The following is a 21,360-nucleotide window of genomic DNA, read 5'->3' as shown; positions in this document are numbered from 1 at the left end:
CCTGACTTCATGGAGCAGTGTCTTTCCCATTTTTTTCCATGTCTTTGCCATGTTTATCTTAGGCTTTCCCATGTCGCTCCCACATCATTCTGCAAGTATTTAATTTCTTGGAAAAGTTTTGACCTATTTGCACGTGTCTATCTTTCTTCAAATCTTTTATTATATTTTCCACATCTTTCCCATAAGTCCAAAATTTGCACCTTTTTTTGTTTTACATTTTGGCAATGGGGTAGCGAGGCATACCTGGATAAGATCAAATGGCTGTATGGGCCGAGTGAATATTGGAAAAAATGAACATTAAACAAAAGTCAAATCTAGTTCAAACAAAGTCAACTAAAATACTAGTGATGACAATCATAACTGTATCAATCCATGATGAATGTTGTCTTTCTGTATTTCCATGTATCTGTCTTACCATATATCTACCATGTTTTTCCACATCTTTCTCATCTTGAGAGTTTTCTCATTTACTTAACCTTGTTTTCCACATCCCCTACATATTTTCTGTATTGGCAGATTTTTACATCATTTTCCACATATTTACAGTTAATGTTTTCCACGTCTTTCTGATAGCTTACCATATTTTTCCACATCTTTCATAAGTTTGTCTTGCCACATATTTACCATGTTTTCCTACATCTTTACCATATAATTACGTCTTGCCATAGTATTATACATTTATGTATTGCCCAATTTTGACCTCATTTTCCACATCTTTCTTATATCTTACCATTGTTCACACCTTTCATATCTTTGTCTCGCTACATATTTACCTTGTTTTCCCAAATCTTTACCATACAAATGTCTTGCCATATTTTTACCATGTTATCAAGTGTTTACATCTTTACATAGATTTATCATGTTTTCCACATCTTTCTTATATCGCATGCAATTTTTCCACACCTTTCGCACATTTTTGCCTTGCCCCATATTTACGTTTTTTTTTCATATCTTTAGTTCACAGATCTTTGTCTTTCCATATTTTTACCACGTTATGCACATCTCCCATATCTTTATGCCTTGCCATATCAATTTTTTTCCACATTTCCCCACATCTTTACACCTTACTGCATATTTACTTTTCCATGTTTTACCTTGTCTGTGCCACATTTTTCTACATCATCAATGTTTTTCTTTCTTTTTTTCCTTTCCCATGCTTTTCACGTCACAAAACACTCATTAATTTTGAAACTTGCATGATGTTTGGCTGCCAAGAAACACACATTAAAATGCATGCAATAATTTTGTTTTCAACGTTTCAAATGTGATCGGATCACAGTGTTTATCCGGCATCAAAGTCAGATTTAAGACATGCTTGCGAAGGTTCATGAAGGTCAGTGACGGGAGCTAGCGGCTGTCGCGCGGCTTAGAAGCACATTGAACTTTCCACTGGTGACAATGATAACAAATATGTGGAACGTGTTTACATAATAGCCGGCAGCATTTGATGTGGGCCAAAAATAGCCAATCAGATAATGCGGCGGCAGTAACATTAACGCAACATTATGCTCGTATTAAAGCCCGTCGGCGCTCCGTCAACACGCCGCGCCGGCACTGCTTTGATTTACAATGTCGCTACTCAAAAATGTTGTTGACAGGACACCGCGTTAAAACCTCGGAAAAAAAGTAGGATGAGCTGCAAAATGCTTCACGTGCTACTGATTAGTTCCAATTTATCTTTCGTTTACTGTGACCAGGTCATGTCCTCAATGGTAGCTTTTAACAACTTGGCTAAAATTACACAGACGCACACACAAACACGTGGGCCACTTAGGACTGACTATTGGTGCTTTCAATCTTCTTTTATATGCATATGCTCAGACTAATGCCACCAAGGGAATTTTAGGAAAAAAAAACATACATTGAAATACAGCTAAATAAAGAAGCCCAAAAACTAATACAAAACAACCACCTTTTGCAGCATCACAAAAGAAAACAAAAAATGTTGTAATGTGGTTCTTAGTAAAAAAAAATAGCATTCTGTTATCGAAAAATGCAGTAATAAGAATTAATTAAAATTAGAATGTAAAGAATTGATTCATTTTCAAATTAGTGGCTGCTTCCTTGGGCCACCGGGGGCGGCATAGCACAAACATGTGGAAATACATGGAAAAAGTCACAGCTTCTCAGGATATTGTCTATCAATGTGCTGCTCTAAGGTGATATTGGTTAGTCCAACTATGGTCATTTCTATTGTTAGCATTAAGCTAATTGGTCTTATCCAGAGAAAAGCTATGTGGTTGTTTTAAATACATAATCGTATACTGGCATTGCATCACAGCAAAATGTTTAATGTTACCACTTGATTTCCTGTCGGACGATTATACAGCGAGCAGACACTCCTCGCAGAACATCGGGTGCGTTTTGGGTTTGCGAGGTTCAGGACACCCACGAGGAGGGCGAAAGCGAGCGGCCTACGCGAGTACAGTTATTTTGAGAACGACGCACTGGACATGTTTGAGTTGGGACGCATGCTCCAGAAAGCCAGCTGTAATTTAGTCAACGCACCAATTTGAAGGCCGCGGAACCCCCCCGAAAAGGCAAAAATACTAACTCCTGCGGCGCTCCAACATGCAACTAAAGCTAAAAACATAGAATTTAAACATTTCACCCCCCACCAGATTACCAGAAGCCAGCCCTCTACTCCATGGTGAGGCGAGAGATTTACTGCTGAGTTTAGGGAAAAGGAATATGTGACGCCATGCCATCGTGTCCACACGCTAGTTTATCACACTCAAATAATTAGAAGCTACAGTAGGGCGCATCCGAAGGAAAAAATATTCCAATGCACAATGGGATGGTTGCCAGTGAACGGAAGCCCAGTAAAAGTCAGATTACATATAACAACGAAATCACAAGTTATTTTCCGGGTTCACATTTATAGCTATGAACAATCCGACATTTTCAATGGAGATTCAAACCTCGAACTTGACAGCTGCGAGGCAGACGTGGTAACCACTTGGCCACTGTGCTACCGATACAACATTCAATGCTTAAACTGCGGCAGGGACGTTACGCCTCTAGCTGTTTATGTAAACACTCACACTTCCTCACACACAAACACAATCAACAACGCTCTTGACCTTGGTCAAACTCGGCTAACAGCTTTGCCGCAGCTAATGGACGAGCGCTACCATCATGCTAACACTCTCGGCTAATCGCTAATGGTGCTTGCTAATCGGTACCATCCTGCGAGGCAAATACACATTAGCCAACCTTGGACGCTAACAGCGCGCGCTTGTACGCTAACGTGAATGCACGCCTGTGTTTTCACAAAGTTTGAGGATGAAACCGCGTGCGGATGCTATAAATAGGCACACTGTTAGCAATTAGCAGACGCTACGAACACGCATGCTGTTAGTAATTAGCTGATAAATAAAACAGTGGCTGAATTGTGAGGGTTCAAAGACAAAGCTAATGCATGTTGCTGGGTGTGTATACTGTGCATGAGTGTGGGCTGTCTATAAGCCCAGGTGGGCTGCAGAATCGGAAAGGCGCCGCCTTAGAAGTGTGTCTTTAGGGTGAACATATGAAAGGTTTCTGGTGGGGGTTTCGCATTTGATGTCCCGCCTACCAGACACCTTTTGATGCCTTTCAAGTCAATCGAAAGTCACTTCCTGTCCTGAACTGACACATACTGTACATGAAGGCAAACGAGGTGAACAGAGGGACGCCAGAGCCTCGGGCCATGTCTGTGTAATACGGTGGAGGCGGGCTAGTGGGGATGGGTGGAGGAGGCTATGGAAACGAGGTATGCAGAACCCCAGCTGTATCGCAGGGAGGATTAAGACACACACACACACATATATATATACTCACACACACAATATTAGCCTTAGTAACTTACCTGCTGTATGAAAGACAAACTGACCACAGTGCATTTCAATATTACCAAGTGTGTGTCTCTCGTGTGGAAAAAATGTAAGAAACGTTTGTCCTTTCATCATATTGGTTGTTTGATGCTTTCAAGACAAGCTGCCAGTCATCACGCTGATGAAGAAAAGAAAGAGAAAAACAAAAAAGAGGATGTCATACCTTTCTTGGTTTTCTTTGAAGCTTGTTTCTTTTTGATGAACTTGGTGGCGTCCTGAGGCTCCTCCGTCTCGTCTCCCGCCAGCTCCGCGATGGGCTCCACGCCGCCTGAATGACACAAGTTGTTCAGTCGTATTATTATTATTAACTCATTCACTACATTTTTAAGGAGCATCTGAAACAACTCAACAGTCCTTCCCTTCGATAAAACATGAACCAAAACAGTGAAAATGTGTTTTTGATGGCAACATTGCAGTTTGCGTGTGTATATAACTACAGCGCTCAATTGGTATAATATTAAGGGAATATCATCTATCCATTTATTAATTTAAAAAAAAAAACAAAAAAAAAAACGTATTCTTGTCACTGGCACACAACCCAAGTATTTTACATGATGGAAATTTTGGTCCATGGCACTAAAAGAGTTAATCCTTAGAGTGGAGTTACTTTAATTTCAATGCTTTATGAAATGTAAATTGACTTGAGAGTTTACGCGTTAACATTGCACATAAAAAAAAACAAAAAATGTAGAATTCTTGTCACTGGCACACAACCCAAATGTTTTACATGATGAAAAATTTCATCCATGGCACTGAAAGAGTTAATACTGAAGAGTGGAGTTACTTTAATTTCAATGCTTTATGAAATGTAAATTGATCTTGAAAGTTTACGCGTTAACATTGCACATATGCTAATGCGTTAGCATACATTTCTAAATGAGCTTTTAATGAGGTTGCAATACTTGTACTTATATCTGTAGTTTAATAATATTAAACTACAGATATAACAATATTCTTTCACAAGTCTACTTATGGAACAACTCTTGCTCAATCAAAGTCCTTTTCTTGAAACTAATTGTTACGGAATACATAGTTCATTGTCTTGGTTAAAGTGAAAAAAGAAAATCAGTATAGGAATGAAGCATGCGAGTCATTTTATGACGTCAGATGATTGATCACAAAAGACGAAAGAAACGGCATTGAATAACATCAGTGTGTGTGCGTGCATGCGTGCGTGTGTGTGTGTGCAAATCCCCACAAGAGTCCAGGGATCACTGAGGGATTTAAGGAGCTCCTGAGGTGGATGAATTGGACGCCTTGTCTGCCGTCCATCCCTCCTCCTTGTCTCCTCATCCTCCCTGTCTCATTCCTGTATTTTTTTTCATTGTCTCCTGCTCCTCTTCCTCATTGAATCCATCCCATCTATGTCCTCTGCTCCTCATCATCTCAACCCTCCCTAATTTGTCCACCCTCCATCATCTTCCTTGTTCCTGCTTTCTCCTTGGTCCAGCCCTCCGGCGCCCTCGCTTCATGGCTCCTGGCTCACTCCTCATTTCCTCTCATCCCTGAGGATCATTCCCAGTTTCACGCTGCTTTTCCTTGACATCCACGGCACACATGTTGCCTTTGTGTCCCCCATGTGTGTGTGTGATGAAGCACGAATAAGAGACTGCAGACTGCATGTGCGTCTGCTATCATGTCGACCTTAAGTTGTCTGAGAATGTGTGTGTGTGAAGATTAGCCTAAACCCTCCCTAATATTTATCCTGGCCTTTCTAAAGCCACTCTTGTTCAGTTTGGTGAGAGCGCAGCATGTGGCTTCTCTCACACATACACACACACACACGCACAGTTGTTTGAAATGGGATATGCTCCGGTCTTAATTGGGCAGGTGTTTTTCTAAGGCTAGAGATTTTTGGCTTTTTTTTTCTCCCCCTTCAACGCTGTCTAACAATTTTGGTGGGAATGTGTGTACATGTGTGTACCTCTGTCTTATAACAACATCAGGTAAAAAAAAGAAAAGAAAATGCACTTTTTGCATCTCCTGCATAGTGAGAAAGTGAAACACAAGCACACGCACAAAAAGAATGTGATGCAACAAACTGGAAATACAATTTTACAAATATAATAAGACTATGATTTGAAATTCTTTTGTTTAAAGTGATTAATTTGGACATGGTGGGATGTCAACCCAAATTTTTCTTTAGAATATTGTTCTATGCAGCTCCAACTAGTTCAATGCTTCTCAATTATATTTTGCCAAGCCCCCCAGGAACGAGAAAACTTTTAACCCCCCCCCCCCCCCCCCCACACACACACACACACACACACACTCGACGCGCTGACTATAAATAAAATGATCATCTTTAAAAATTGTATACCTAAACCTGTATCATTTTTAACATTCACCAGAGAAAAAAAGCAATATAAATCCATTTTCAACAACTGTTAATTATTTTTTACCAAGTGCATCAAAGTGGCCAAAACAAACAAAAAAAAACGAGTCAAAAATTCTTATTTATTGCAATTACACTTCACATGAAAAAAAAGCACTGAACTAGTCTAAACATTATAACTATTAGATTTGAGGAATTATTCATGAAAATGTGTGTTTTGTTTGTTGCTATCTGGCAGCTGAAAATGACATCACAGCAGAAGTCAGGTAACCCCACACGGCTCAGGCTTTGAATGTCATATGATCTAACTCAGAGGTAAGCTGTGATTGGTTATTACCTGAGCAACTATGATGTAATTCAGGCGCGAGTCAGTAACAGAACGGCCGCCCTGGGAGAAGGCTAAAAATAGGTGCGTTTTGCCGCTGAATTCATGTTCCATAAATGAAATATTAATCAGAATACCATGTTTAGACTGGTGTGGCTGCATAGAACATATCGTGGCAACAAAAACTGTAAAAAAATGTTGAATTCAAGCCTTTTATAATAAACTTAGTTTCACATATTTTTTCTGTTTTTTTTCATGACCTGTGTTATTGTTAACTTTGTTTTGACGAGATTGATTTTGATTGAAAATGAGATCACAGCAACCAATCACGGCCCAGGTTGCAAATTTCACGAGCGAACTCGGAAAACAGCTGGGCCGAGATTGGTTGTTACCAGGGCAACTGTGATGTCATTTTCAGTTGCCAGCAAGTGGCAAAATGGCTGCTGCACCCTGAGATTGATTTTTGTTGAACTCATATTCCACAATTGCAATATTATCCAGGATGCCATGTTAAGACCTGTGGGGGGGCATGGATCATTATTTAATTTTTTATTTTTATTTTTTACTTGCCTGACCCCTTAACATAAGCTTTTTTTTACTAAGATTTGAATGCATGGCTCAGTTACCATTCTGTTGAAAATCAAGTGGGTGTGACAGAATGCAGTAGAAAATGGCATGCTGTCTTTTTTTTTTCTCTCGCCTGATGCTAAAATTGAAGAACATCATTCACAGAATGTTTGAGTCAAGAGATTTTTCAAACTTCCGTTGTCCAAAAAGACAGACAAATGCGGGTTCCGCTTGATTGCACTTGAAAAATGCGAAAAATAAAAATAAAAAGCGGGGTTTGGGTGAGTCAACAGCAGGAAGAACGCTCGGCTTTGACGGTTTGGGTTTGTCGTCCCGGTGACACTTTTGCGGAGCGAGCACGTCGGCCGAGTCCCGAAATACTCGCAGTGTGTGTTTTGCTTCTCATCAGCACATTCCTGCTTTATTCCGGGAGGCTGCGGCCTCAACGTGAGGGTGACACGGCTGTGCCGACAGCGCCAATTTGCCTGCGGCCTTCACGCTATTTACAGCCTCAATGCAAGTACACAAAAACACACACACACAAACAAACACACACGGGAAGAAGACACATTCCACAATACGATATCCAACAGGAACATCATTACCGGTGGAATAGGCAAAAAATTCTCACTCTCTGTCGTAGGATCAAGTCATTATAGGAAAAAAAAAATAAAAAGTAGATCCTGAGACCCAACCTGGGCATTAGTGTTTGATTCATTATTGTTTGACTGACTTACGTTACCCTACTACAGTGCTTCTCAATTTAATTTTGCAAAGCCCCCCCCTAAGAAAGAGAAAACATCCCCCCCCCCCCCCACACTTGCCACGCTGACCATAAATAAGATTATTATCTATAAAAATTGTCTAAGTATACCTCAAACTGTATCCTTTTTAACACTGGCACCAGGAAAAAGCAATATTAGATCAACTTTCAACATCTACTTTTTTTTTTTTACAGCATTTATACAGCTTAAAGGTTTTTCTATGACAGTGGTGTCAAACATATGACCAGGGGGCCTGTTCTGGCCCGCAAATAGGTTTAATCCAGCCAGCGAGATTATTTGAAGTATAAAAAAATGACCTGAATTGACTTGAAATTCAAAATATTTTATGATTATTAGTAATGTAAATGTTTGATGATCAATCGTGATGTGCTTTATACTATTTTGGACAGTAATAAAAAATGATGTCGTTTTAAAGTTATATAAATATATACCATGATTTTATTGGTCCAGCCCATTTGGGAATAGATTTTTCTTCATAAGGCCCGCAGGACAAAATGAGTTTGAAAAATAAAAAAGTGAATCAAAGTGCCTGAAATAAAGAAAAAAATAAATAAAATGGAGTAATTATGAAAAAAAATGAAATAAGTACCTAATGCCCTCACATACGAGTAAGGAGAGCCAGTCGCCGCACGACATGCAAACACTCACGTGGAGCTGCTGCAACTCGCAGAAAGTTTTATGGCCTTTATCCTTTAACATGTTTTCTCTATCATTTTCCTTCTAATCTCTTGAGACACCTTTATCATTCACTTCCTCCGGTCCATGTTTTGTGTGATACACACCATGTCACCAAAGATCATTTGTCACCTTATAAATAGCCTGACCGACTGATTACAGTGTGCCAATGTAGTGCATACAAACATCGGTCCTCCAAAATTTACTCATTCTGAGCGAGGGGATTAAAATACTCCCACAAAAAGCTTCCTGGATCTCTTAAATCTACAAGCACCCTACCACACTCCGATATCTTCTTCTGGACTCAAGAACCTTCCAAGGAACTCAATGAGTTCATCCCTAACCAAACTATATGTTGTAATGTGCACATATGTGCGCGTGTATGATGACAACATCTACAATATTTGATATTTCCTGGAGTAGGCGGAGTCTTGTGTTAATTATTGATCGCCTGGCAGTTATTTTTAGAACTGCAGGGAGCTCCACTCTTCAATTTGTAAACGCCGCAGAGACACAACAAAGACAGCTGCATGATACGCACACACACGCACATATACGGTGCATATAAGTGCATGTACGCACAAACTTACCATGCATACTCTATCTATACACGCGCACACAGTAAGCCCATCCTCTCCCCTCTCTTTAAGTCGAAAATAGACACAGGCCTCAAACCACAGCTACCAGCGCAGCACTGTGAAAATAACACACACATGCACACGCACACACTCACACACACACACGTGTACTGTGCAAGCATTTCACATGAGTTATTTGGAGATTTGTTTTGATTAATAACCCAAAGGAGAAAATAGGGCAAAAACAGCAAATAAGAAACCAAATTAAAATTGCACACTGTGCACAATCTGCTTATGCTGAAAAAAAAAAAAATCAATCTACAGCGTCTTTTAGCTCACTTTTTATGTCTTTGTTGTCCAATAAATGCAATTTAAACATGTTCATAAAACTACCGCCGAGATCTAATAAATGTTTTCAAACAAGCGTGTGACTTTTACAATGGTGCGCAGTAAAAAATCATCAAGTGACATGATGCTACCACAAGAAGGTTTATTTTTAAGTGCGAGACATCACTGGGAAGCTGCCAAACGTGGCTCTGAACATCTCCATACTTTATGGAATGCAATTAAGACAAAAAGGTGGAGAAGTTCCCTACTAAACTCCACTAGTTACCTTTGCTTCCACTGAGCAGAGAATATGAGTACTGTTAAATACTTTGATTCTATATGTTTGTGTTTCTTGTCTGGGGATTTATGATCGTCTATGCTACTTTCTGTTAACCTGTCTATGATGTTTCGCAGCCTCAATTCAGCATGAGGCTAACAGACGACGATTAAAGAATGTTAAAACAATTTGGTTGCGCATTTTGGTGTTTAAAGATACAAAAATGTAAAAATACATTCTTTCTTTTTTTCCATGTGTTGGTTTGACAGTAAACTTGCTTGACTCCTATTTTCCTTTCGTTAAAGGGGCAACGATTTCCATCATTTGTCAAAGAGTCATTAAGGGGCTATTTAAAAAAGTGTGTTGGACTAAGTTTAAAGGAGGAGGTTAATTTTTAACGCTCCAATTGATAAGGCTACATAATCTTTAGCTGTATTTGATAATATTGTAATGTCTAATTTTATTGTTGTGTGTGTCCATCTTAGTCACAGTGTTGAAGTGAAGAATGTTCTACCAAGCAAAAGCTATCATTTACACTCAATTACACCCACTCCAAGTGGGGATTTTTGTGCATACATGCTCAGCATGCATGTGTATGTGCGTGCGCAGAGCAGGAGGGAAGTGTTTGCCGTTGGTGTCGTTGGAAACATAAACAAGAGCGTACTTCTACAGCTCAGTGAAAAAGCAACACCTGAGACGGCAAATAAGCGACTGTTTACAGCTGCTGTTTGTGTGTTTGTGTGTGAAAAAGCTCTGGCGGCGGACCGGAGGCGACAAGGAAATACAAATGTAAACACACACGCACGAACAGTGAGTTAATGAACTGACTTCAGGTTCTAATATGATAATTACTAGCACAGCTTTACAACAAGCTTCTAAAGTTGTATTTGGTTCTCATAGGCCTGATGTTAAACACCATGGAGGAAAGAAGGGAGGTAATACGAAGATGAAAGTAAAGAGAAAATAAGAGAGTAGGAGGAGCAGAAGTAAAACGAGGAAAGGGGGAAAGGAAGAATGTAGAGGGAGTGAACGAAGGAGAAAATGAAGGACAGAGGAGAGAGGGTAAAAGAGAGCAAGAATAGGAAGGAAGGGGGAAAGGGCAAAGTAGATGGAGTGAGGGGAAAGAAAAATGAGAACAAATTATGCACACAAGGTAAAGAGAGGAAATGAAGGATGCGTGCAGTGCAAGAAGCAGGGAATGTTCAGAAGGTGCGAGGAGAAGGAAAGAGGAGAATGTGGAAGTGCATGAGGGAAGAAAGGATACGAGAAGAAAAGGATGGAATGCAAATCAAAGTCGAGCGTGATGGGGAAAAAAGGATGCAGACAGGGAAAAGCGAGGAAGTGAAGGACATGAGTAAAGAAAGAAGTACTGAAAAAGGAGGGAAGAACAGATATGGAGAGAAGGTGTGAAGGAAAGCCTGTGATATAGGAAGGAGGCAAGCAAGGAGAGAATGAAGGACAAAAGGGAACGGGAACAAGAGAAGTAAAGAAAACGGTAACAAAGGTATGAAGACATGAAGAAACGCTCAAAAGAGGAGGAAGGGAGGAAGGTATTGGAGGGAGGGAAGGAAGGAAGGAAGGAGGATGCGGGAAAAAGAGAAGGAAGTACATAGTGGAGATTGAAAGAAGTAGGGGATAATGGACAGAAGGTGCTAGAAGAGGGGAAAAAGAAAGTCAGCTTAGCTATGAAGACAGGAAGTGAAGGATGGAGTAAGTGGAAAGAAGACAAAAGAAACAAAGATGTAACAAAAGTATGCATTTAATACAAAATAAAGAGCTTGGAAGAAAAAGAAGTGAAAGACGGAAGAATTGAGAGGAGATAAAAAGGAAGAAAGGAGGATGCAGTGGAGTGAAGGATGAGGGAAGGAAAGACTACGAAGAAATATGTGAAAAATGTGTAATTATTTAAACGGATCTTTTACATGGCCTCATGTGAACCTGGTGTGGGACTCACCAGGGGCCGCCAGGTTCTGAACCTGAGCGGGGACTTGGGCGTTGGCCTCGGAGGCCAGCGTCAGACGCCCCCCTTTGGCCAGGCGCTCACACAGCAGCGTGATGTGCTTCTTGAGGCGGGCCGTGTCCCGGGGCAGGCCCAGCACGGGCCCCCCGGCCTGGGCCAGCGTGGTGGCTTGGTCCTTGGGGCTGCGGGACAGGCACGTCCTCAGCAGGTGAGACACGGCCGCGTCGCAGGTCTCCTCCCAGCCCTGAGGGGAAAGACACGGGACAATCCTGAAGCGTCGCGATCGTGTTTTTAAACCCACGCACGCCGACGGGTGTGCGCGCTGCCAGTTAGACTCCCTCCCCTCGAGCCCTCCCCCCATGCTGTTAGGCCCCTAATGAGTCCTAATGACAGGTCATCGAGTCTTTAATGACCATACGCACACACACTGACTGAGAGAAGAACAAGAGAGTTGAAAGAAGAAGAAGAGTTGAGAGCGGGGTCAAGAAGACCGCGTGATGACAGACGAGAAGCACTCAAAAAGAAAAGGTAACATCATACGATTGGGATGAAAAAAGTAGATGCTACCAACGTTAAAATTCTTTGCTATGAGGGGAAGCGATTTTAGCGAGTGTTCCTTTGTTAGTAGTACAGAGAAACGTAGAGAGAACTTCTAATACATATTATAAATTTACTGATAAATTATTAGTGTATAATGATGTATATATATATATATATATATATATATATATATATATATATATATATATATATATATATATATATATATATATATATGTGTGTGTATTTGAGCTTTTTCAGGTATATTGTGTATTATTTACCTCAAAATTGTTTGACACGCCTGCCTCAAGGTGTGCAATGTTCTTCTACAAGCCTTCAACATTAAATACCAAAGTCAGGTTGACATTAACTTGATAAATCGAACAACTGAGACAAGGCTCTCATGTGCTATTAAAACAATCCTGGCTGTCTGCTAAAAAAATGTTCGAGCTCTGCTCAGCACAGCGCCTTGGAGAGATCCCAACGAGGAGGCGAACGCTCCAGACAGACGAGATGACGTCCTGATCTGTCTGGTCTGGGAAAATCATCGGAGGAGCCGAGGGGCTCGCGACTGTGTGAGAACAAGCTGGACTACAACTGGAGCTCCTCACCCTCTTCTGAGGATACGTTACGATTCATATCAGTTACTCAGAGAAGAGAAAATTCACTCAGATCCATAAATATAAGGACATTGACACAATTTTAAACTTTTTGGCTCTTAACATTACCAAAAAGGATTTGAAATAAAATAAGACTTTTTTTGAGGTGGGTCTTCAAAATGTGGGCGGCATTTAGAAAATCATTTTATCTTTCCAGCTCACACACTTGTCTCCATTTAAGCATGGATAAATAATTGTGCTGGTTATGAGTGCAGCCCTCCTCTCGTCTCCATCAATTTCATGAGGGCATAAAGAGAAAAATCTCCTTGCAGCTGTGTTCATTTTTTTTTTTTTTTTAACATTTCTGGAATATTTTTTTGTAGCTCAGCTGGTTCACATTTAATACGTCTTCACTTGTTGCACTGTTGATTCTGGCCCGCGTGTTTTGTGAGATGTGATTACTGTTCATTTGTCTTCCTCATCACTGTGCTTGATTGCTTGGGGAGGTCGTTTTTCAATGCAAAATGGAACGCTTTGTCTCTAGAAATTCCAAAAATGAAACATACTCGATAGAGCTTCGGTAAGGTGTCCCTGTGAGATTGCTATTGTACTGTAAGGCTTGAAAGAATTTGTGCAATGGTAACTCAACTGATATTATTTATATAAGGGCTGGGCAATATGACCAAAAAATTAAATCTCCATTTTGACCAGTTATTCTGGATGATTTTATGCGATTTTAACTGACGTAATAAACCAATGACACATTTATTAAAAGGTTTGATGTATTGAAAAGTAAATGCTGTGGAAAATATTTAGATAATGACATTTATACTGATCTTGAATCAGTTTCGATGTAAACTTAAAATTCATAGCTTAAACATAACTTGCTTAAATGTCATAAGTAACTCATCATAAAGACAGATTTTTTTTACGCATCTTTGATGATTCTGCGCATTCAATCATAGGTTTGTTTTTTTTTACTTATTTGCAAGTGTTTGAGTGTAAAGAAGGGTTGTCTGACATTCTGCCACTTCTGCAGAACAATGATTTGGGCTCATATTCAAATTTTCATTTTTTTAAAACGATGAATGAATCCATAATATAATCTATTGCCACATCCTAATTCCCATATTTTTTGTAGTAAACTTGCAATTGGAATGCTAATTTCAATGTGCCTGTGCCGTTAATGACCACAAAATTGAAACTTCAATTATATCATCAAATAAATTGATCAAATTCTAAAATTTAAAATTGATTCTAGAAATTATTTATACCTAAAAAAAATCTATATGACACATAAGTTTTTTTCAATGGAAACATTCAGTTGATCTTTTTTTATGATTGTTTAGTAATAGAATAAATGTTCATTTTTCTGACATGTTGCCTGTGTTCATTTTCTATATCTACTGTGTGTGACGGAGAAAATGTTGAAGGTGTTATGTATTATATTGTCATGTGAGGCTGAGAAAAATAGTGACGTTGAAAATGAAGCTTCGTGAAACACTTTTGGTATCTTTTACTCCTTCAGATGGTTTTCTTGGTGGACAGAAAAATGTTAGTGTAGTGGAAATGTATTGAATTTCCCCTGATCCAAGAGTGAAAAATATCACAAGTGCTTCATGAAGCTTCGCCTGTCTGTCACGAGAGAAGAATCGAGAAAAGTAAATGAATGGTTCAGTGGATTGAGCATAAAAATTGAAAAACACACACAGATGGTGTGTGTGCGAGTGTGTACCAATTGCGGTGTGTCATGCAGTAGCGGCAGCATGGTGGCCTCCAAGATGTTGGTCTGTTCAGGCGTGAGATTCTGCCACAGTGACAGCAGCAGCACCAGTAGTTGTGTGGCGCTCCTCAGGCGCACAAAGGCCTCCTCCTGCTGGCACAGGTTCTCCTCCGCTGCCTCCGCCAGAGACATTACCTGGACAGTCACAACGTGATTTTTAATGTGGATCTTGAGGGAGTAGGAAAGGAGTGAAGGTGTACTTTAGATTTGGCCTCCAGGCCTTGAATCTGAGACATGACCTAAACCAGGCTAAAATACCCGGAAACTCCAATTTTTTACTTCTGGTCTCTGATTACTTTTGTCTACTGTTCCATACGTCATCTCCCACTGAGATGGGGAGCTTAGATGGAAACCTCTCTGAGCAAAACAAGTCCCAATGATAAAGGCCAAGGATCAGCATGAAAACACGGTCACCCCTCCCCACATTCCTCCTTCCTGTCCGAGGACTCTGGTGGTCAGTGGCGGACACATGAGCCAGACTGTGGACAGCCACTTCCTTACCAGCCAGTCACCAATGGGAGGATGACAAGGCCAGAGTCTTAAATAGATTTGGGATCTTCAGGTTCTAGGGACAAAGTAGGATGAGCAAACATTTCTCGTGGTTGCATGTGAGAGCAGCACTGATCTCTTACTGTCCAAAGTCAAACCCCACTTGCTACTTTTTACATTAAATAACGCGCCCCATTTATCAAGTTACACAGAAGCAAATGTTTTTTTATTGGAGAGATGCACACCACTAGTTTTTATCCATCTGTCCATCTTCATTATTGGACTGCGCTCCACAGAGCAGATGGACAATGATTCAAAACATACCTTGAGAACGACTCATACTTTTGAGTTTTTTCAGGCAAAGGAGCATTATTCCATGCTCATGTCTTCCAGACTTCAGGCTCTAATTGATGGCAAATTCATATTGTCTTTTACTTGGGGGGATGCTATTCCTTCCGCCTTTCTGTCCATCCATCAGTTTTTCTCTCCATTCATAGGTTTTTCCTTCCATCAGTTCTTTGATCCTTCATTTATCCATCTATCCATCCATCAGTTCTTCTTTCCACCCTTCCTTCCATCCTTCCATCCATCCATCCATCCATCCATAGGTTCATCATCTTTCCATCTGGATGGCACTTTACATTGTACTGTAAATTGTCAATGACATGAAATTAGTATATACTCAAGGTATCAACATTTTTCAGGGGGGCATTCAAATACTCCTGTTTTTTTTTTTTTTTAATGATCTTGGATCAACTTTCCGCCAGTCTCATATCTGATGGCTGTGCTGGGTTTGGAAAGGAAGAAGTAGCGCGTGCTTAGCATAGCGTTCAGCTAAACGTCCCAACAAGCACTTAAGAGGAGGGCCCCGTGTCGCGTCCTTGCGATGACCTGGAAAACAGAAAGTGAACGCTGGCTTTGAAGCGGACATTTAAAGGTGCAACTTAAGACCTAGAGTGCATTGAACTCTGAACCTCAGCCAGAATCCGTTCCGAACATCTTGAAGGAGTGAGGACAGAGCGATAAGGACGACAAGCGAGGACAGGTCCGAGGCCTTGGAGAAAGCAGATCCTGGACTAATGGACCACAATGACTTGACAAATGGGAGATTTAGAAAGGTCAGCAAAATGGAAAAACTCGCAAGTCAACCACTGCAACAGGACACCCTGACTATAGTGTTTGGACACTAATCCCTCACTCACTAACCTGCCTCAGCAACAGTCACTTTACCGCATGCACACATGCACCTTACAAATCCTGCACAGCGCAGGAAAGCTGCTAACTACATCATATTTTGCACTACATGATATTTTGCACTATCATCCTTATGTGTATTTAGTTTCTTCTAATCCATCCACTCCATTATATGTTCAGAATGTGAGTCCATTCCTTTATTAGCGCTTCAGTATCACTGCCCTTATTGCCCTATTCGTGTTTATTGCCTACTTTATTATTTGACTACGAGGCATCAGTATTATGCATGTGTCAGGTACTTGTAACAACTTGGAGACTTTTAATCAAACCAAAATGTGCATTAGTTGTCTTTGGCTTCCTAGTATGCCAAGTCTGTCCAACTTCAGAAGATAAAAATATAGGTACTTGCTGTTATTTTATGTTTTTGTGTGTTATTGATTGGATCTATGATTGGGGATTTCCAAATTCACATCTCGGCACTGGTGAAATTTAAAGCAGTGGTACCGACCCCCTATAAAAAAAAAAAAAATGCTGGAGTCAGCATGTTAGAAAAGCCACAAGCTGCATGATGTTGAATTCCTCCAGTCCTCATGTAACCATCTGACCATACAGTGTGTTAAATTCAAACCCACCAGCACGCGCACACACGTATGAGTGGACCGCCCTCCCCCGAGACGTTTCTGAAGTGTGTGTGAGTGTATTGATAAAAGACTGAGGGTCCAGTGAAGGGCTCCATTGTTGGTAGCAGCTTGCTTCCACTCATACACTGATTGATGCCAGCTGAGCGGACACAAAGACACATTTAGTCTGTACGTACACACACTGACTGACCAGTGATTTTGGAGAAGGAATTTGTAATGTTTGCACATGATAACACACACAAACAAACACTCATAAATGGGCAACAATACAGTCAGATGTTAGCTGGTCACATGACACAGCGTGTTGGCATTGATCTTGATGGTCAGGGCTTTAAATAAAATCTGACCCCCCCCATCATGTGACTTCTGCAGGCCGAGTCGGCGGACATTTTGTCACTTCCTGGCGATTGAAAATTACATCACAAACGGTCAAGGCTCAGGCAACGACCAATCACGGCTCGCCTCTTTTTTGTTTGGTCATGAGACATTCTCAACCCGAGTTGCAACTGAGCAAATGGCAAAATGGCCACCCCTTGAGATGCATAAAAACGGGTGGAATTTGCTCATTAATTCACAGTCCTAATAAAACACAGTTTTATTCAGAATACTGCATGTAAACCAATAAGGGTCTGTTATTGACGATTGCGATTGTTTCCGCGCCAGATGGGTGTTTTAATCAAAGCTGATGTCATGTGGAACATGTGTGTGCGTGCGTGTGTTTACAGAGGGTTTCCCTCTCTCAATTCAAGAACAAATTAGCATCTCCATTTAACAAAGATGAGGATTGCAAACGGCCATTTCCTCAGATAGAATTACACACACACACACACTGAGTATCTTACACACACATATGCACACACAGTAATAATGTTCTTCTTTGACTAACACCCGACGAAGACATTTCCTCGATAATGAAAATGATTAAAAACATGTGTCGAGAGGTCTTGAACTCGTCTACTAATTTGGTGGATAAAAATAGCTATAACATGGATGTTACGATGTCCCTGAGGGCCACAACATGAAGCAATACAACTTTTTTTTTAAACCAGCACCGAACATGGTCAGTTTTGAAGATTTAATTTGAGAATATGATTTATCACCAGTCTGAATTTGAAAAAAAAAACAAAAAAAAACTAGCAGGTGCATACACACACACACACACACACACACACACACACACACACACACACACACACACACACACAAATGTAGATGATGTTGGGGATGTAAACAGGCGTCAGACGTGGAGACAGTACGATGAGGTGATCGCAGCCGCGATAGGTTGCCAGACAGTAACCACTATTGTCCATGCTCAAAACCAGCACGCACACATACAATAGTGATAAGAGTCGTCTGTCTACACGTTTGCTGATAGCATCGCGGGCAGCAAGGACGAGGGAAGGAGGGAGTGAGACGAGAAGACCGCTCTAGATACCGCCACTGAGACGCAAAAAAAAAAAAAAAATCAAGTTGATGAAAGCCTCCTGGGTGAGAGTGAGTGGCGGATCGCATGACAGGATCTGGCAACCCTACCGCAGTGGGAAGTTATTTCAACAGAAAGCAAAACGGCCTCAAATAATAGAGACTAAGACAAAAACAGTCTTCACCCGCAAGATCCTGGTTCATAGTTAGATTTTTGAGGGATTATATTTTTTTTCTGTGTGTTTAACTATTAATGTGATTGAGAAAAAGTAATCAGAGTGAAATCAAATGACAGTATATTAGAGCTGCAAGTTTGCAACAGATTAATCTGTCATTTCAAATTGGATCAAAAGAAACACATTTTATTTTCTATCGCTTTCATCAAAAACATAACATTATTTCAAATTCACATTTTAGATATCCACCCATCCATTTTCTATAGCCACTTAGCGTCAAAAGAGTTGCTGGTGCCTATCCAAGCCGTCTTCGGGCAGTACGTAAGGGACACCCTGAGCTGGTTGGCAGCCAATTGCATGGACGGACAGCCAACTGGACAATTTAAAGTGTCGAATGAATCTATTACGCATGATTTTAAACGGGAGGAAGTCGGAGCCAACTGTCAAAGTCAAATTATGTGAAAATGCATCATATACAGAGTTTTTTCGTCCCCTCTTTACGGCATTCTTCCCGCTTTACAGCATCATCGACAATTACAAAATTCAAACTTGGCGGTCAGTGCGCATGCGTATGACTCTGCGAGTCGCACCACTACCATGCATCAATGCATACGTGACTAAAATGCTGGTCTGCTATTGGCCAGCATCATGACATCACGAAGACGCTGGTTTTAATAAGTATATTATGTAACATTTTTGGTTTTACCTGGGGTTTAGCACGTAGTAGCTAATTACCGTTTGTATTACTCGCCATACGATCCCAACTCCTAAACAGATTAATTTCGTATGGCGTATTTTGTACATACTGTATATATAGACACAGACACACACACAAACAAAACAATCACAATTAAATTTTTTTAAAGTCATGTATGTATGTTACTGTACAGTGTACACCAAATAAAGGTGAGTGATTGAATACAGGAGTGACAGGAGAGTGCAGAGATTGATGGTGGCGTGTAAGAGGTGGGTGGGGTATCGAACACACGACCTTTCATCGCGTAGCAAAGCTCTTTGTGTGGCGACCGTGTGAACACGCGAGTAGAAAAAACTCTAAAGTGAACCCACCATGGTAGTGAAAACATTGAAGTCGCCTCCTTTGGCTTCTCATCAATCACGGCCTGACAAAAGGACACTTGAACGCTTTTTGTTGACTTTTGTGGATTTAACCTCGTCTGGATCCACTTTGAGGAAAAACATCACTGCTGCTGCATCCTTCAGTCTGGGAAAAGTGACCAATCACTTCTGGTCATCTAATACACACAGGACTCCATGGGAAACAGTAAGATAGCTCAACGTTGGCTACGTTATCTTAGCGAATAATAGGGATGGGCGAGGTTTCATATCAGGTATCGGGCCGATACTACTAGTTAAAGGTATCAATGACGCAAACGCTTTACACACAGCTTATACAGTTGTGTGCGTATGGGTGGTCCCGAGGGCCAAAAAGGCCCCGACTGAGCAGGGGACTAAATTACAGACCGTGACCCACCGCAGCAACACCCCAACCTGGGATTAACATCCAGCTCGGCTCTCAAGGCGCCGGTAGCCTCAGGCTGCGGGGGGCTGACCTTCACAGGTTAGAAGGGGATCTCACACACACTTTGGCACGCACACCGAGGCCCACCCAGTAATGAAATAATGAGCAGGTTGAGTGGGAGTGGACTTCTGGGTGGAGAATTTGGCACTAAAGTCCAGTGTCTCTTCACATTTCTTTACCATAAATAGAATTCAAAAGGATTGCAAACCAACAAACAATACAGACTATTGGGCAAAAACTGTTAAAATATTCAAATAATTATAATATTTTTTCTTTTATTATTATACATATACTGTATATTTTTTTTTACTTTATTCAACAGTCCACAAGTTCCTCTCCAAATAAATATTAAGTTGGTCTACTTTTGCTAATTTTTTAACTTATTAGTTCCAGTTTTTTTCGTATACGACTTTAGAGACCCCACACAAAAAAGCAGCATAATTGTTGGCTTTCGTGTACATGCAAGGACAGAAATTCACATTTATTTCCCATTAATATTTTTTAAATATTCATAAACGTATACACACACTAACAAAGCAATTTCCAAAAACAGTCTCAACATATTTAAATTATTATTTTGTCTAACATTACTTTTCAATCAAAAACATTTTTACTTTATTTACTTTTTTGCATTATTAAAAGAAGAACAACAAATGTATGCCCACCAGAAAGTTCTTCTAAAAATAAAGCTTTTCTAATGTTGTGATTACAAATGTTATGAATTATTTACAATTTTTTGTGAGGAAATTTTTAATTCTTTTTAAGTATCACTTTTTCTACCATTTGAACTACTTCATAGACCCGTTTGACAAAAACGAAATTCTGTCTTCATATTTGTTTTCATAATTTTTTATTTGTAAACTAAAAAAAAAGAGTTTATAAAATCAGTTGCAAAATCCTTGATTATTTTTTCCTAATATTGTTGTTTTTTAAATTTTTCAACAGATGAATGGCCACCAAAAATTTAAAATTGTCCAATTACAACCTTATAAAATTTGATTAAATATAATTTTTGTAGCAGTAGTAATACAACCACTATTTGAAATATTTTTGAGACCACAAATAAATAAATAAATAAATGAATATGTAAACAGCTGACAAATTTGAATACATTTTTCAAATTCTATCACGTGTTGTGCGTGTGGAAACATCTGGATGGATGTAATGCAAGGACTGCATTGGAGGTTACAGCAGGTCAAATGAATGAAATGAAACACACACATGCACGTGCACATTTACACACACCTCATAAAGAGCTCTGCTACAGCTGCGTGG

At 40.2% G+C, this 21,360-nt stretch overlaps 1 protein-coding gene across 2 annotated transcripts in view; it reads right to left on the bottom strand.

Moving 5' to 3' along the window:
* Nucleotides 1-21,360, bottom strand: part of bbs9 (Bardet-Biedl syndrome 9) — a 90,869-nt gene that overhangs the window by 29,081 nt on the left and 40,428 nt on the right. For both annotated transcript variants that reach the window (XM_088411000.1, XM_088411001.1), the window contains 3 exons: nt 14,576-14,758; nt 11,696-11,945; nt 4,036-4,140 (listed from right to left, as the gene is read on the bottom strand). In XM_088411000.1, the coding sequence (XP_088267126.1) occupies nt 4,036-4,140; nt 11,696-11,945; nt 14,576-14,758 (538 nt within the window). The remainder of the gene's footprint in view (nt 1-4,035; nt 4,141-11,695; nt 11,946-14,575; nt 14,759-21,360) is intronic.

Source organism: Hippichthys cyanospilos, chromosome 3 (genome assembly GCF_059441005.1).
Source record: "Hippichthys cyanospilos isolate Australia breed blue-spotted pipefish chromosome 3, RoL_Hcya_1.0, whole genome shotgun sequence".
Lineage (NCBI taxonomy): Eukaryota > Metazoa > Chordata > Actinopteri > Syngnathiformes > Syngnathidae > Hippichthys > Hippichthys cyanospilos.
The sequence above is the reverse complement of the archived record's forward strand: the minus strand, read 5'-3'. Positions and strand labels throughout refer to the sequence as shown.